The sequence below is a fragment of the Stylophora pistillata genome, chromosome 3, assembly GCF_964205215.1.
Source record: "Stylophora pistillata chromosome 3, jaStyPist1.2, whole genome shotgun sequence".
NCBI lineage: Eukaryota > Metazoa > Cnidaria > Anthozoa > Scleractinia > Pocilloporidae > Stylophora > Stylophora pistillata.
This window is the reverse complement of record NC_142521.1, coordinates 38,075,700-38,093,636: the sequence shown is the minus strand read 5'-3', so window position 1 is coordinate 38,093,636 and position 17,937 is coordinate 38,075,700. Positions and strand designations below refer to the sequence as shown.

The 17,937-nt window shown below is 37.5% G+C and overlaps 1 protein-coding gene across 2 annotated transcripts; it reads left to right on the top strand.

The window, feature by feature from the left end:
* Positions 1-5,845: 5,845 nt before the first annotated feature.
* LOC111341808 (guanylate-binding protein 6) lies at positions 5,846-17,430 on the top strand. Of its 2 annotated transcripts, XM_088751703.1 has the most exons (13): positions 5,846-6,983; positions 7,609-7,703; positions 8,356-8,527; positions 8,741-8,902; positions 9,330-9,487; positions 9,579-9,751; positions 11,624-11,807; positions 12,536-12,797; positions 13,018-13,313; positions 13,776-14,030; positions 14,481-14,603; positions 14,930-14,977; positions 16,232-17,430. In XM_088751703.1, exons 2-13 carry the CDS (start codon positions 7,698-7,700, stop codon positions 16,817-16,819), a joined length of 2,427 nt encoding a protein of 808 aa, XP_088607829.1. In that variant the 5' UTR covers positions 5,846-6,983; positions 7,609-7,697; the 3' UTR covers positions 16,820-17,430. The 2 variants fall into 2 exon arrangements, with proteins under 2 accessions (XP_088607829.1, XP_088607828.1); XM_088751702.1 differs by having other exon boundaries at positions 5,846-7,703.
* The last annotated feature ends 507 nt before the right edge of the window (positions 17,431-17,937 follow it).

The following is a 17,937-nucleotide window of genomic DNA, read 5'->3' as shown; positions in this document are numbered from 1 at the left end:
TGAATAAAATTATTTTCTCGCGCGAAAATTAGGAAGCAGATCAAAGAGATCTGTATAGTACGCCCGTTGAACTGTGTTTTCAACTGGGAGAAAAAGCCCTTTTCAAGTAAGATTTGCCTAGATCTTCCCATTATCTAATGCAAGTGGTTTAAGCTACAATTACCAAAATGTCTGACATCCGTAGACGATTACAAATAAAGCCAGTTTGAATGGACATCGAAGCTCAGTACAGATTTTCCATTGCATTACATCAGACAGCAAATTGCTATAAGTCGCTCTGCCTTAAAAATACCAAGTGATATGTTCAAAGTTGTTTTTTATTGCTTTTTTCTCCATAAAGAAGGTCCACAGAACTTAAATCGCTCAATATTTAATATGGAACTTGCCCTAACCACTATCTTTGTTTTCATCCGACTGCAATCCGCTGACCAATTAATGCGGGAGCAAAATGTCCTCGATTTCTGGCGATGGTTAAACTCTCTCAAACTTTACATAAATACCTCCCGAACGGACTGACACAGCAACAGAATAAACATAAAATCCTATCCTTACCCCCTGCCCCCTTCCAGCCTTCTATTTTTTGTTTTTTATATACCTTTGGGCGCCTTATATTTTGCGTCATGAATACCGGTAGGTATTAACTTTCAAGCATCGAATAAACAGATATGGTGAAGTTAAGAAAAAGCCACTGATAAAACAAATTGTGGGAATTAACGGCTAATATGACCCCGATGGTTAAAAAAAGTCAATCGTTTATATCAAATGTGTCAGTAAATCCTTCCTGCTGTTGCGAAATTATAACGGGAAAAATTGTATTTTTGACGAAGAGTTTTATTCCTTACAATGAACAGTGCCAGACTATAATCTTCCATGTATGCGAGTTAAATGAATTTTACTTACCGAAATTCCTCTCAAGTCCAAGTACCTTTTGTTTCTTTAGGAGCACTTAGCCTGGCAAGCCCTTTTAGTTTAAAAATTGTTTTCATTGCCTTCGCATCCCCAAAGGTGAACTTTCTGCATTCGCCAGCCGTCGGGTCAAAATAGTAACGGGGAAGTGCTGCTTTGCATGGGCCCACTTCCACTGGTAGCTTGCACATGACACACTTACCTTAGCAAGCCGCTAGATTTTCGTAGTTGTTTTCATTGCCAAAACAACCGCAATAGATGAACGTATCGGACTTTCCAGTATTCACGTCATAATAGTAGCGGATAAAGGATGCAAGACATGGATCGGCTTCAGCTTGGAGCTTGCAGATGTCACACTTTTTATCGAACTTCTTCTGGAAAGATTTCAAAGTTTCAAAGTTGTTTTCATTGCTTGTGCATGCATCTGCCAAAGGTGAACGTTTTGCATTCGCCAGCCGTTGGATCAAAATTTTAGCGGGGAACTGCTTTTTGGAACGGGCCAACTTGTGCTGGTATCTTGCAGATATCACACTTCTTCTGACAAGCTTTCAAAGTTTTGAAGTTGAGATTGAGGCTTCTAATAAACAATTCCTCGTATAAAGTCTCCTTTCGCTCTTAACATCAACAAAATTCTTCATTTAGGGTACAGAATTATCTATATTCTCCTTCCATAAGGTTGTGCGAGTGGATTCACCTCGATCGGCGCATGGGGTAGTACCGTTCAGAACAAAACATGCTCCTATACAAAAGGCCTCTATTAATTTCTCTCCTAGATATTGTAGGTCTTTCGGTTCATGAAATACATCAGCTGACCATATCCCTTATTCTTGGCGATAGACTGGGAAAAAATTGGCCTGACATCGAGTTTTGGCTCCCGGAGAGTTAAAATTGGCTCCACTCTCACCTTTCCAAGAAGCCCTGAGAATCAATGAGCACAGGAAATTTTAGAGCGTTTGTTGGGGTGCATAAAATATAAATTATAAAATTATAAAATCATCTAATCATGGTTTTTCTGGTCTTATTTGTCAACTAACATTTCTAAGGAAATGACGTATTGAAATTATCCTAATCGCTTTGGCAGAAAAGGAAATGAAACAAAACTGCCCACAAGCCAATGAACGACATGTTTTGGAAGCTCATTCTTGACGTAATGATATCAGATTTATCATGGCCACTTAAAGTTGGATAAATTCAACTATCTAGTTAGTTCTTTTGGATACATTAATTTACCAGAGCTGATGAGGATAGAGTTGAACAAAATCTTCTTGGCCAATATATATTGTTTATAAGGCAAAATCTTTCAAGAAAGCATACAACAGAAAAGTTATCTAGAAATAGACGCCTTCTGATTGGTTTAATAAAAATAAACATAAACGTACTTTATTTATTCCAGAAGCAGACTATATGTACACTAAAATGGAAGGGGAAAAATGCTACTAGAAAAGGAAGTTAAGAGGTTATTCCTATGTGAAAACTCCCCAAAAATAAGTTTAAATGAAAATAAAATAAAATACTTAGTTACAATTAATATTTAAGTACAATTTAAGCTGAGATTTAAAATGCTGATTATCAGCTTCTACTATGTTTCTTGATAATTCATTCCATAACTTAACAATCCTAATGAAAAACGAGTGTTTATAACATGACAGGATGAAAAACGCGTACACAGTAAGTACTTTCCGTTGTCCCATACAAAGCCTTAGAGAAGTTTTCTAAGGCTTTGCATGGGACAACGGAAGATACTTACAGTGCACGCATTTTCCGTTCTGTCATGAATTAAGTCTTGCCGGTTTGACGTAAAGTTTGTACTGAGGATTTGCTCTCGTACATCTAGTTGTAGCGAAATAGAAAAAGCCTTCAAATTCTAAATGGAAAAACCAAAAACAATTTTATAACACACAACTAAAGATAAATAAGTTCTACGGTCGGAAAGAGTAGGCCATTTTAGCAATTTGCATCGGTCTTCGTAGGACATGCCTCCTTTGTGTTGATTTAAAGCAAGTCTTGAAGCTCTTCGCTTTACATTCTCAAGAGCGTGGATGTCCTTGACGAGGTAAGGACACCAGACAGGTACCACATATTCCAAAATTGGCCGTACAAGAGATTTGTAGAGCAGAGAAAAAATGTTTGCATTAGCGGTGCCTTACCTACTGATTTGGGCGGGTATGTACGGCGCTGTTTACCAAAAACGAAAATCAAACGAGTGAAAAGATAATATTTACGCTCTTTTGTATCCGTTCTAAGTTCATGATCATATACTAGCTAAAAGTAATGCTTAAAGTGCTACTGCGACCAAAAATGCACCTTTTCTTTTCTCCTCAGAGGTTGAAAGTACTTACCCTAAGTAACAAATTTGCCAAATCTTAAGGCAAAACTTCATCGAAAAGTAATATTATTTCCCCGTAGATTCGCGATCTTAACGGCCGCCATTCTTCGAACAACAGAACTCCGCGCGAAGAAGAAGAAACTGGGTCGAGAACGGAAGTGACGTCAATGACTCAACAAACGTGGCTAATTTGGTATGCCGAGAGAGAGTTGTTTTTCTGGTTCCGCAGGAAAGAAAGAATAAAATTCGAAAGAATTGTTCCCCAGCTTTCTTTTCCGTATTTCTTGCAAGGCATGCCTTCGCGACATTGTCGAAGTGAGTCGATGACGTCACAACTAAAACCGCTGTAGTTATTTTCGCAGGCTCTCCGGTGCGTTATTCGAGCAATGGCGGAAGAATTTTTAATGTCTTCGCGGCGCTGTTTTTAAGGAATAACGTTGTCAAATTTGAGAAACTGACGCTTATTCTTATAGTTTAGGGTCTAAATGTGAAGTTAACACCAGAAAATTGGGAAAATAAAATGCAAAAATTTCGTCGCAGTAGCACTTTAAACTTGCAAAAGCTTTCGTTCTGATTCCTTTGAACTCATTACCTATAAAAGATAAATAATCAGAAGTTTTGAGGCAAATTTTAACCATATCCTTAATAAAGAAGTGCAATTCAAGTTTGAACACTTAAATCTCAGCAATTTATTGTGCGGCAACCGTCTTTTGCGATAGAAGACAAAATTGTAAATAACGGTAGAAAAGTACTGATACCATCGACTAAATTTTAGCTGGTGTAAAGTACGAAAAGAGCCGACTTACTACTCTGGAAAGGACTCTCTTCCTTCAATACCTTGACTTGAAACAATGAAGAACCGTGAGCTTAAACCTGTAGCTCTTTGTGAAGAACTAAATCAAATTCAATAGGCGGCGTCATCTCCTTATAACTCCCTTTTTTCCTTAGATCTAATTAGTTATTCTCTCCACCGACTGACATACATTCTTTCAAGAACAGTTAAAAGGGTCTTCAAAGAATTTGGGGTCATATCAAGATGAAACCCTCCAGCTGAGATAGTGTTTCTGTATTCTCATCATCTGTTTATTGGATGACATATTTGATTTGTAAGAAGAAGTGTGTTTATCACTACAGAGTATAGAGATAACCTTGGTTAAGGAGACCTTGTTATCAGACGTGACCTTGGAAATGCTATGAAAAAAAATTATGATTCAGAAAATGCATGACGAGATTATTTAGAAAATTTACATGTTTCACGAGACGTACCCTCTTCTGATAGAGATCATTTAACTGTGCCCTGATGGTTCGAAGTCGAGTCATTTGTACGCTGTTACAATCTACTTATTAAATTACTGACAAAGGATGAGAACTTCTCGTACATATCTTGTATAAAAGGTACACATGATCACTCCGGTAAGTAATGATTAATTTTCTATTGATATTTTCAAAGACCTAAACATGACCTTTACGGAAAGGTTTTTCATAGGTGTCAAAGTTTCTCTGTTCATATCGAATTGTTAAAATGAAAGGTCGGTAGAATTCTTCAATAAAAAAAATGAAAAATGGGTAAATTTGTACTCACTTCTATTTTTAGTCTTCGCTAAATATTGGAAAGTAAATTGTAGAATGAAATATATCTGTTTAATGGTTTTTTTTTTTTACCTTGATATATGAGAATAAATGCATTTTGTTCCCGTGACTAAATGCAAGAGTTGTCTAAGTGGCAAGTCTCAAGAGAAAATGTCCAGTTTTTACATGTGTTGTCGATGAACACTGACCCTCTAATAATATTATAAATTTTAATTTCCTTGGTAAAATTGGCACATCGAGTGACCAGACTGTTTCATAAAGTTCCAAAGCCGCAAAAACCGACTTTTGTACCACCATCCAAAATTGCGTTTATTTCCTTTCTCTATCTATTTGAATGTTGCGTACTTTTTTGCTTTGAATGATTTCATCGTAGCCAGCTTTTCTCCAGATTGTAGAGCCGACTTTAAAATTTGTAAGATATGATGTGATTTGTAATTTGTGATGTTATACCTATTATAAATGAAAACTTCGATAAACTCGTTTGATAAACTAGGACAATTAATAGTTTAGCGGTTTAAAGATATGTGCTTTAATTCTTAATCAAACTGAGCGTAAGTTAAATTTCGTTCACCCATATTTAGAGAGCGGTAATACGAAAACGATATTTTCTGTTTTCAAATCATGAGGTTATATGTATATCATGGTGTGTGCGTGTGTGTGTTTTTCTGTCAAGAAAAAACTTGTCTCCGATCCTAAGAAACCACAACTGTTGCGTTAGGGGGTTCAAGCTAAGAAAACTTTTGCAATTTCTAGACTAGGCTATGTACATTGATTAAAACAGTGCAAATATTTGAGACGTATGCCGCTGTCCAGTCATTTTATCGGTTACATTTTCTAATCAGCACCTTTTTTTCAGACAATTGCAAGAGGTCATTTGACTAATATTTTTATCCTTTCGTAATCACGATTTTATCTTCGATGATTCTTTGCTTCCGATATCTTTTAATAAACTATTTTTCTTTTATATTTATTTATCTGCGGGGTAAGATAAGGAGAAATATTTCCTGTGGACTAAATTATGGAATGATAAGTATTTTATTTACTAAGGAGTAGGAAAATATCGAGATCTTGGTGATGAATCAGTTCCAATCCCTTTCAAAGGGCCTATTCCCAACTAAGGGAAAAGGCTATGGGAACGAGGTTGATATCCGTCCACTGAGACTCAAAGCAGTCCTCGAGTTTATCGTATTATCCCTAACTGCACAAAACTAGACAGGAATGTCATCTTCCTAAACCTACTAATTGTTACCTGAGGCTAATATTTTTAAGTTATGGGACCAAATTCAACTGATTATGCCGAGTGACTACAGGAAGGATCGACCGCGTAAACTTCTAACTTACACAAATAGTAATGTATGAACATTGGTGGCTGGAAGGGAATAATGAGCGAATAAATATATCTTATCAGACCCTTTGTTTTGTAATATTGGTGAGTATTTTTACGAGTTGTGCTGTATTTTGAAGAGCCCTAAGGGCTCGTAAAAATACTAATAAGGAGTAAAAATACTCAGCGATAAAAATGATGGACGAAGATGCAAATTCCAAACAAAAATGCTTTTAATTCACTTTCTTGGGCCTTTCAGAGCTGTCGGGTATGACTGGGGGCTCATTATGACCGAAAAGAAGCCGTAAATCGAGTCCAACAATACTCTGCACTTGCAGCCCGCGACTGTCAAAGACAGAAACAGCATACAGATTTTGGAAATTCTGTTTGCTTTCCGATTGTTGTCGCGGTTAGGATTTCAACAGACGCGTACACAGATCACATATATGAACGAAAATTGTGACGCGATCTTGATTTCCTGAGTTTAAAAACACTGAATTGAAATAAAGATTCTGTCGAAAGCAAATGATTAGATCTCTGGGGATCACAATATATTAAAGGCAAAGCGGTCTTTTTTTTGCCCTATAAAATTTCAAACCGTCAAAACTTCGAGCACAGCTTCGTAATCTAAATAGACCTTACTTTGTTGCTAGGTCACCCGACTCTCAATTAATGTTTAAAAAATTAACTGAGAGCCGAGTGACCTAGTACAAAGTTCCGTGACGCTAAGCAAAACAAACAACACAAAGAACCTTTGTGGAAGCTTCCATGCAGTTGAAGCAGTAGCGTTACTTGAATAATGTTTCATTAGAATCGGTCATCGATGGAGTCCTAAAGGTACGTATGTCTTTCTCAAAATTTCGTTTGCACAAAATTAACTTTTTACAACAGCTTTCATTCGTTTTACTCTCGCCTCTGATTCACTTCGTCGATTCATTGTGTTGTCGAGATTTGATGAGCGAGATCAATTTAGTTTTCCTTCAGCTAGTGTGAATCTTCAAGTGGTGTAGAATTTTGGCCCCGGAGTTAAATTACCAAACGATGGCTTTCCATCGTGGCCCTATTTCTCACTGATACTCTCTCTGTTTGAAAAAAATCGAGTTGATGGAAGAAATTTGATGGACTTCCCGTAATCAAATTGCAACAAAAAGCGACAGAGTTTCGCACTTAGCTAAGCATGAAACGTGTGCTAGCTGTTGGTTGCTAAACTGGACTTGGATACACATCCATTTCAATAGCAAAATACTCGCAATCTATGATCGTTTAAGAAAAATATTCTTAGGAACGATAGTTTTCGAGGAGCGATTCTTTCCTTCTCTGCGTACTTCCGAGTTACTTTCTTAAGCTGTTCGTCAAAAGGTTGCTGTCATCTCATCATCAAAAGTATTCAAGTTACCCTAGCTTGTACTGTGTTGGTAAGGCAACAGAGGAATGTTTATTGTTTATCTTCATCGGATTTTAGAGTGAGGTGTCTCAGCAGTTAACACCGAAACCGTTAATTCAGTAAACCAAACTCAGAAGTTTCTCGGAAAGGAAGCACCGAAGGGAAAAATGGATGTAAGTTGGTTTAAATAATTCTCACTTTACTTTGTTAAGTAAGTGTAAAATAGCATGTTTAAGAATATGAATGGAGGAAAATTTAAAGTTCTGATCGGTCAGAAAAGACTGCTGCTCCCATGCTAAACGGGTGAAAATTTGTATCATGGATGCAAATTTCGGATTTCACGTTTTTCACGTGCCAAGTTTGAACTAATAAACAACGTAATCTGTCTCAACCATCAGTTGAATGACATACGAATAAAGTTAAAGCATGCACTGTCCAAATTACAGTCGTTCTGATTTTTTTCCCATGTATAAATATTGCAAATTTTAATGTCAGACTGCAGGTTGAACCACGGTCTAAGAAAAGTTACTGCTTACTTTTATTAAATCGTGTGACTACCAATTCTTATGTACCACGTAGACACCTGATTTAAATTGGGGAAAGTAAATAGACAATTACTAAATAATTGCTAAGCTCTATATCACTGGTACTAGGTTTACCATCTCATTACATACGCGGTGATAAACTTCTTACTCGTTGAGTAGAGAGAAAGTCGCCTCATACTGATTTCGTTCTTTCTCTCCTTCGCTCCTTCGTTCCTTCGTTCCTCAGTTAACCTTTGAGTCAGGTAACCGTTTAAATATTCACTTGATACCCTAATTATAGTCTTGGCGACAACAATATCAGATCGAAGATGAAGACGAGGCGTTGGCCAAGGCACTTGAGCTTTCTTGTCTGGAGCAACAAGGGAGTCAAGGACCACAAAGACGATCAACAGTTGAGCCGTGTCAGACTGAATTTAAACGACCAGCTGAAGCTTCGGGTCCAGATTTCAAGAGTACGTTGACGTCAGTTTCTATGCTTTCCATGAACCTCCGCAGCATTAATTTCCAAATTGTTACCATTACTGCCTTATACTTAAGTTTCCAATGATCGCACCAAATAAGTAGACTTTGACCCTCTAGTTTTGACAAAGCAAATTTGAGGGAGAAGAGAGTTTGTTTTGTATAAGTGTAGCAAAGTTTTTTCTCTAAAATTTTGTACTCAAAAGGGAAAACAGGGTCGCAAGCTGGATCCAGAAGGGCAACTCCACTTTGCCTACCAAACAACTGTAAATGGGATTCGAGTTCAGGCGAATGTATTCAAACAGGAGAAAGGCGAACCTCACTGTATGTGTTGGATGAAGCACTTGAAAACCTCCGGAGGATAAGAGGTAAACTGTAAACTTATTCATCACACTTTTTGACCCCGATGGTCAACGTGGGTAAGATCATTAAAAAAATAGTTTTCTCTACTACGTAAAAAGTGTGCAATTTTTTTTCTGTTAGAGTTTTTTAACCAAAAATTCATCAAAGGCTGAGTCACAAATCAATCAATCAATCAATCAATCAATCTTTATTTAGCCACGGAATCCTTATGACTAAACCTATCATTCGTTCTTTAGTTTTTGCAATGCTTATTCTACACATCAACCTTTTTATTTAAGAGGAAAGAAAAAGAAGTGAAAACATGGATACACTCGCCTGTTGTAATCTGTGTTCTATAAATGAGGACACACACAGAAGTATGGAATCTAAATTTTTGTTCATTAGACAGCGGACTAGTCCTATGTATGATTCTTGTGATCAATGATCATCTAGGTCCAGTATGTGTGGCGTCTATAGCCGGGCCATACAGGAAAGGAAAGTCATTTGTACTCAGCGAGGCGTTCAATCAACCACAAGTTTTCCCTCTTGGGCATCACATGGAAGCGCAAACCATGGGAATCTGGTCATGGATTGTGCCGGAAAAGTTCAGGGTTTGCCGAATCTTTATTTCAATTGTATTTTGTAATTTATGATGTCCTTCTTAGCGACATATGGAGATTTAATTGAGATATTTCTTATAAGGATGCTAAAGGCCAGGAATTCACAGTAGTGTTGCTAGACTCTGAGGGAATTGATGCCGCAAATGGGCAAGGACTTGATGATAACCAGATCTTCACTTTAACGGTCTTGTTAGCCTCAGTTTTGATCTACAATTCACAAGGCGTTCCAACTAGACATGATCTTGAAGGACTAGAGTATCCTTTTAAATGCAGTAACAACGACATGTTGTTTAATTTAAAATTACCAGGTATTCAATCATTGGTGAAGAGGGAGAGAGAGCTAGTTGAATAAAGTCAATTTGAATTTTTAAGGTAGAGATTCAAAACGCTTTTTGCATACACCACGTCTCAGTACTACCAGAATTATTGATACGAGAATCCGTGAAAATAAATCTGTTTACGGAAGTTAAATAATCACATAATTGTGAGAGTAATTTAGGATTAACCAAGCATGGGTAAATGTTTCAAACATTAAATTAAATAAGAATTTAACAGAGTTGATTTCTTCCAAATTGCACTTACAATCATGTGAATGCTTGTTAGTAACTTAAATCCAAAACTTTAACTCTGTTTCCCTCTTAGTCGTGTTTATTTCGCGTCATGGCTCACTGGTTTCATCTGCTTGGCTTTGTGTTGTTGCCAGAATCGGGCTTTCCCAGCAAAAAGTTGTTTCAAGCCTTTCTTATACGAAAAATTGAGCGCTTGTCTTCCTTTCATACTCAAATATCGGACAACCGGTACACGAAGACTGTATCGGACGCCCTTCAGTTAGCAGGGCTCGAGTCCATCAGGGCCCACCAGGAAAATTTAACAGAACATCTTTTTAAGTCTACTGTTAATGGTCCACGAAGTAAGATTACCAGCCTCCTGCTTCCCTCAGTTTCTATATCATATGAGCTGAGAAGGCAGAGGAGGTTTGCCACGCCTTTTGTAAAGACAAATAGATTCGGAAATTCATTCAGTGTTAAGAGTGCGAGGGAAGCATTTAAGTGATTTTTAAGAGTAGTTGTCTTTGTAATTTTATTATAGTAGTAGTTATAGATCATTTCTTATTTCTTACTTGTAAAGAGACGCAACTCAGTTTTTTAACTACACTGTTTTCTTAATAAATACAGTCAACAGTCAACAGTCACCAGTCAACAGTCAGCATCGCAATCTTCCGTGTCGTATGAAATTTTCCCTAAACAGCTCGCCAATTTTTTTCCAGGGCATTCGGTTTGTACTGCCTAGCACTTCCGTTTCACCTGGTTTTGGAGGCCCATGACTTTCACACATTTAGCCGGTTGTTTGTGCTTTGTTGGCTGTTTTCATTCCTAGCACTCTCCTTCAAAACTCCGCCATTCTGGTTTCTTGTCCTTTCGCGACTTATCTGTCAGTCAAGTAGATTTAAACTTTTGGCTCTCGATTTCAATGTTTATTTGCACTCAATTTTAAATTTATAGACAGGTGAAAACGAACGATATAATATCCCGACGTTTCGGGATGGGGATATTATACCGTTCGTTTTTACCTGTCTATGTATTACTAAATCTTTGTTAATACGAATTTTAAATTTCTGCAATGTTTGGTTGAATTGACCTATTCTCAGCTAATGAGCTACTATGATTATTGCTAGCATGTTTTTAAATCAGATATCACCATTTGATCATCCTTACTTTAAAGAAAAATTTCCTTTTCCGATCATAATGGTGATGGGTTCATTAGAAATTGAAATATAGAAAGTATTTTAGATAAAAATGGGAATAAACCAGTTTTGATTTGTGCTATGATCAAGACTGATTAAAAGCACTAGAGGATCAGGCCAAACTGAGTACATATACTGTAATTTGGTTGTATCAACTAAGTTGAAATTGCAAATTGGCCACCGTAACGAGTTAAAAGCTTTTTAACTCGTTGCGGTGGCCAATTTGCAATTACAACTTAGTTGATTTTAACAAATTACCTTGCTACCCCACCGACGCAGCACCACAGTTTCTTTAGAAATTTTCACCCTTTATACATATACTGTAGCTTGCTGATGTTTTTTTGTATATAATCTGGATATGTATTTTTCTTTAACAAGTGAAGTTTCATTGTGAAACTAACTCAACGTATTGAGATGCAATCAACAACAAGGCAGGAGACCAGAAGAAGCCATCGTGACTCAGAGTATTTCCATAAGACCTTTCCTTTCTTCATTTGGTTACTTAGGGACGTTACTCAAGCCATTCCAACAGACTGCAGCAACATTAAGGACTACTTTCTGAAAAAGGTAGTTTGGTGCTTAAATCCTGAACGAAATATTGAATATAGTCAGCAGTTCGGAGGGCTACTGAATAGTACACGAGTCTCAAATTTTTTAACAATGGCCACTGAATCATTCGCCTCTTCCCAATCACGGAATCAGTGGCAAAAATCCTCTCTTATGAAAGGTGGTTTCTTCTATTAAAGCTTTCATAAATCGTTGCTCTATATTGGATAATGTTCTTACCTATATCTTTATAATTTCACCTATATAATTTTATTTTTTCTCAAGAATTAAGGCTGATCTATAATAAAAGTAATGATTAGTAATGATGATGATAGGAACACCACTTCTATAGCGCGTATACATTGCTGCTGTAGTCTAGTGGCCTACTAGTTAACGAGTCAGATCAAGAGGCTAAGTTCTAGCATTAGTTAGGCCGTGTGATTTTTGTTTTGTCCAGGGTAAGAAACTTTGCTCTCATGGTTTTTTTCTCAACTCAGGAATACAAATGGTAAAGTTTGAGGAGAATTAGACATCCCATCACAAGGGTATATTGATATTGAAGCAATTCCCAAAACGTTAACTGGATAACCAGTTGGGTGAATTTAGGTGAGCTACATGTCATAAGGAAGAACATAAGGTTGTCTTAGCGAAAGCACAACAACCATAACTGTCAAAATATTGTCTCCTCAGTTAACCCTAACTGCTTTTAAGATTTCATCAAAACGAAACGGCATATTTTATTTTGATAGGTATTTAAAGTTCAGGATTCCTCAGCTATTGGCCAAAAAAGTCAGAAAGTTGCTGAAAGCATCTTAAGCTTCTTTCCAGGTTTTGAAGCATTCGCTTTACCCTCTCCCACGGTCGACCCTGACGCGTTAAAAAGTATCAATGACAACAAACATCTTATGAATCCTTTGTTCATCAGTGGGTTGGAAGATTTCAAACGTGTGGTAGGGCGAATTCTGCTCCCCAAAATCAGCGTTAACGATGGAGAACTTGTCACTGGAGAAGGTAAAGGAAAAGCTTAATTACTTACTGTGCATCTTTTGTTGCACTTTACAGTTCCATCGAGGCTTAGAGCTGAAACAGCTTAGTTCTAAAACTAACGATGGTACACTCTCACCCTGAACTAGTAGCTTTTTTATAAATTTAATCAAAAGTGGACCACGGCTTTACTCTTTACTCACAAAACATGTAAGCGCAGTACAAATTAAAAGTTCTTTTTAATCAGGCCTTGCAGCACTGGTACAGCTTTACGTCCAATCCATCAACACCCCTGGTATGGTCCCGAATGTTCAGAACGCCTGGGATCAGTTTGTAGAGACGAAATGTGCTGACGCAATGAAAGATGCACTTAATGCTTATAGAGCCACCATGGTTTTACAACTGAAGGATAAGCTACCGTGTGATAATGATCGACTTCGAACTGGTCATGCACTGGCGTTGGAGAACAGTGAGGCCCATTTTATGACGGATACGAAAAGAATATCCACCAACACAATTGAGAGGTTTCTGAAAAACTTGAAGGTTAGGTATTAATTTTGTTGATGTGATGGAAATACGTCTAATCGTATTTTGCCAAATATTGTTTGTGCTATCTATAACCCAGACTAATATCTTTTACAGTCAATTTACGAAGAAAAAGATGAGAAAGGGGTTTTTTCACTATTTATATTTATTGTCGATCTTCCCTTTATCCACAGTGCAAAGATGGTTCACTGTAGCACTGAGAAGTAAAAATTAGTGCACACAAAAATTAGGAACAAATTCTGTCGCGTCCTAAGTCAAACTGTTCATTGAACTTTTTGTTTTGTAGGATCATATTCTTATGAAGGAGAGAAGTGCTAACATTCTTTCCAACTCATGCTTACGTTACTTTTTACAGCTTTTTCTAGTAAAAAAAAGTCCTAGACGCTGAAGGAAGCGTCTCACGGAATTGTCTCACTTCGCAGTTTAATTTTCCGTTCTGTATCGTTGTACTCGATTTAGGAATCATTGAATGAAAGCTTTCACTTATGGCAAGAGAAGAATGCAAAAATGACCAGAGAATTCTGCAACAACTTGCTCGGAATGCTCAAAAAGCAGCACCTGGACCCAGTACTACAGCAATTACAAAGGAAAGAAGGAGCCAAGCTTTCTTTTCATGAGATTATTGGAAAATATAATTTGATTAAAGATGACTACCACACGTCTGCCATCGGCGCAAATGATGAAATTGAAGCGGTGTTTTTTGAGTTTCACCCAGTAAGTAAAATTCAGGGTTTCACCGGTTCTGTTGTGAAAGTCGACATGCATTCAGTGTTTGCTTCCTGGTTTTCATTGCTTTGTTTGGTAGCACAGTTCACGGGCCGCGTCCCATGGGATTACCTAGTACGCGTAAATTGTACATGCTCTTTCATGGAGTTTTGGGTTTAGTTAAACTCCTGGAAAAATTAAACTGTTCTATGTTAATAAGTAAATACCTCTTTCTATTAGTATTCATTTGTATATTAACATTTCTCCATTACATATGATGTAAAATCATTACGCCGGTTAACAAGCAGCTGAAGAGAACACAAAGATCGACGCGAGTTCTTCCTGATTTTGAATTATTGTATCCAAAGAGAAAAATCTTACCTTTGAAGTTAAGTCTCTTTTGATTTGTTTTTGATAATTTCTTTTTTTAATTGTTAGCTTTTCCGCTGTCTTTTTTAGGTACTGATGAAAGAGCAAGAGCAATACCTTAGCCAGTTGCAACTACTGAAAGACTACGATGAAAGATTGACCGAAGAATTGGCTGCCAGAGCCTTTCAAGAGCAGGAAAAGCAAAGGCTGGAGGTAATACTCAGATCATGCTTTGATATTTCCAGATTTCCGCACTGCGCAACTAATAATTATCATGAAATGTTTATTCGCTAGAGTACAAGGTTTTCAGCAACACAGTAACTGCTTCTTCTTTCCTTCCCCCTGTGCTCAGAAGAACTAACAGATCAAGAAACAGGAATTTTAAAAACTTTTTGACCAACAGGGGAAGGCGTATTTCTATTAAAAGTATGATCTGATGCATTCCTTTACCATTTATAGAGCAAGCATTTGCATGATTATTTGATAAAACAGAATTTCAAAATGATTTAAATTTTTTTCACCAATTTCGATCACCGCAGGAACAGCAACAGCGTTTGCTCCAAGAGAATCGTGAGGTTAAGAGAGAGGTAAGAAAGACGTTAATATTTCTTTTCGCATGTTTATGTAGGCGCGTCAAAAGCAAGATATACCAAATGTACTCTTCATCACATGAGCCAAAACTTGGTTGCTTGATCCTTTAGTTTATTTCCCAGTGTTTTCTCCCTTCTTTTCTCGTCGAGGGAAGAGAGTGGCGTCAGAAAACTAACTTACAACCTTTCGCAAGGAAACTGCGACCGATCCAATAGGGAAGATTTTATTAGCGAGGAACTTTGTTGCACCATACTTGTGTACCTTGTGAGAGGTATTTAGAGCAGGGTCGCTAGATTTCAAAATGGCTGCCCCATGTTTTGTGAATTTTACGCAGGAAGTGATACACCCGATCGACAAAAAAATACCAATTCTGAGTTTGGTGTAATACTTTTCAAAGGAAAGATATGAGATTTTACTGATTTGATTATATATATCTGTTTAATTCCAGTGGAAACTGGCCGCTTATCTCAATACGAGGAGTCAAAATAATTAGAACAGAGTGGTTTTAACATCAATAGGATTGTTTACAACAGAATTAGAAAGCACCCAAGCAATTACATTAAAAAATTGTTCGCCTCAAGTTCAGTCAATATTGTTTAATAATAATAATCCCGTCTTCGTCTCGGAAATTATTCAAGAATATTCATCATAGATAATGGAGCAGGGGGGCAGGGGCCCGTAGCCCTCCCTTTAACAACAATTTGACGAGGTGCGGCCCCCAACCCCCACGTTTTGGTGCCGAAAATATCGCCAACACATCATGGAAATTGGCTATATACTTAGTCTCGCGATCGTTTCATAAATCCTTACATTAGCATCGCCCTTAGCGAAATAAATTATAAAACGTTTTTTTTTAAACAGCTACGGCCTGTGGTGGAATAGCTTATCAACTGCAGCAGTTCCACTAAACTGGACAGCGCGGCTAGGAATTAGACATGGTTTAATTAAATCTGTAGGGACCTAATCGAATGCTAAGCTGAATGATTTTAGAATGAGCCGGAAACGAAAGAAAGTAAGTCACAAGTTGATTACGAACACAATCGAAACTGTAAACATTGTAAAGACGTTTGTTAGTACTAACGAACACCGCAAAGGGCACTTTGAGAAAAAAGGTAACCCCCTTCCCCCGAACGTTTCAAAACGCTCCACCGCAACTCTGTTCACTTCGCCTGCGGCGAATAATTGTTAAATGTTAACCATTTTAGTTGAGGTGCACTGTTGTTGAAATACTGGTGCATTTGTTTGTACAGATGGAAATTTTAAGTGAAAAGCAAAAGGAGGAGATAGAGAATTTCCGCGAGCAGATGGACAATGACCTTCGAGCCCAGAGAGAACAGATGGACAACATGATGGAGGCAAACATGCAAAAAGCACAGGACGAAAGAGAGCAGTTTATGCAAGAAAACCAAGAACTTAGAAACCATAAGCTGGACATGCAGAAAATCAACGAGGAAAACATAAAGATGATAAAGAAGCTGTCTGACTTGGTTGAAAGGCAACAGGAAGAGAAGAAAAGACTTGAAGACGAGACGCAAAGAACTCAAGCTACCATGGAGAATAAGGAGATGCTTGAACAGATGGAAGCAAAGCACAAAGAGGAGAAGGAAAGGCTGCGTCGTGACATGGAGGCAAAGATTGAGAAACAACGCCAAGCTTTGACAAAAGAATTTAAAGAGGCTGCGAATTCTAGAGTGCAAAGGATGGACGAAATGGAACAAAAGCTAGAAGAAGTTGAAGAGGAGCTAAAGGAACTCAAGAAACCAGGTTTTATGGAAAGGGTTAAAGATTTTGCGGTTGCTGGAGTTCGAAAAATGAAAGAAAACTGCTCAATAATGTAAGGAACCTCAGCACCACCCGCAAAGACTAAAAGAAAAGAATAATAACCGCGAATAGCCGCAAGACTTTCAAGATATATTCATTGTAGTTGACGTCTTTTAAAATATATCACCTTGACGAATAAGTTGCAGATTTTTGATGGTTTTTTTGTTATTGCAATAAAAATAATCCGTGGTGACGAAAAAAAAAAAATAGAGGCTAGACTCGATTGCACAAGACTTCACGTAGCAGTTAATAAAGGTAGATGTAGCTTCAATTATGATTTTGAAGAAGAGATTTACGCTGATCAGAATGTCTCACCGCAAATTAACGTTAATACCTGGATTGTCTTTGCAATTTGGATTTACTAAACTTCCTCTTCCGCTCGATCTCATTCCCACCGCGTATTTCCAAATATATCAAAGAAAAGGGTCTGATGTGGAAACTATATGTAAACAAAGCGTAGCTGACTGAAAATACAAGACGCATGTGGTTATCACTGTCCAGGAAGCGTTCATGCGGATTTGTTTCAGCGGATTTGTTTCAGTGGAGCAGCTAGAAGAGTAATTAGCGTGTTGACTTTTATAACAGATTCATAGGCAATAGAGCAATAAATGAGATATCGATATCCTACCTTAAGATTTGTAAACTCATTTGTGCAGTGGTCATATTAACATAATTTCCTGAAGCCATTTCTGCGATTATTTGATTTTTTTTCGTCAGCTTGAAGTCTCCATAGCCCTGAGCCTGACTTGGAGAAGGCAATCGTACACTATCTACAAGCCTAAGATATCGCTGGTCCGTTTAGAGATACAAATACACACACACACACACACACACACACACACACACACACTGATATTTCTCTCGGTTTACGCTTCTTTGTCGCAAAACTTTAACTAGGAGCCGGAGTGGGGAGTCATTTTAAAGGAAATATTACGTAGCTATCACTAGTAGGCTATCATGGCCTTGAAAGCATACGCCTGAAGAGGTTGATATATTTTAGCGATACCGCTTCCTGAGGACTTCCTTTCTTATTAAATCAGCATAAAATTGTTCTTTTTGATCAGTGCAATGGATATTCTCTGCTAAAGAATTATCAAAAGATGTCTTGGGAGTTATAGTAGCTAACTTTACACGT

Excerpts from the sequence above, each read along its gene's own strand:
- LOC111341808 (XM_088751703.1), top strand. Across the intron at positions 9,752-11,623 it reads CATGATCTTGAAGGACTAGA|TTTCATTGTGAAACTAACTC; the intron begins GTATCCTTTTAA and ends TAACAAGTGAAG. Across the intron at positions 14,978-16,231 it reads ATCGTGAGGTTAAGAGAGAG|ATGGAAATTTTAAGTGAAAA; the intron begins GTAAGAAAGACG and ends TTGTTTGTACAG.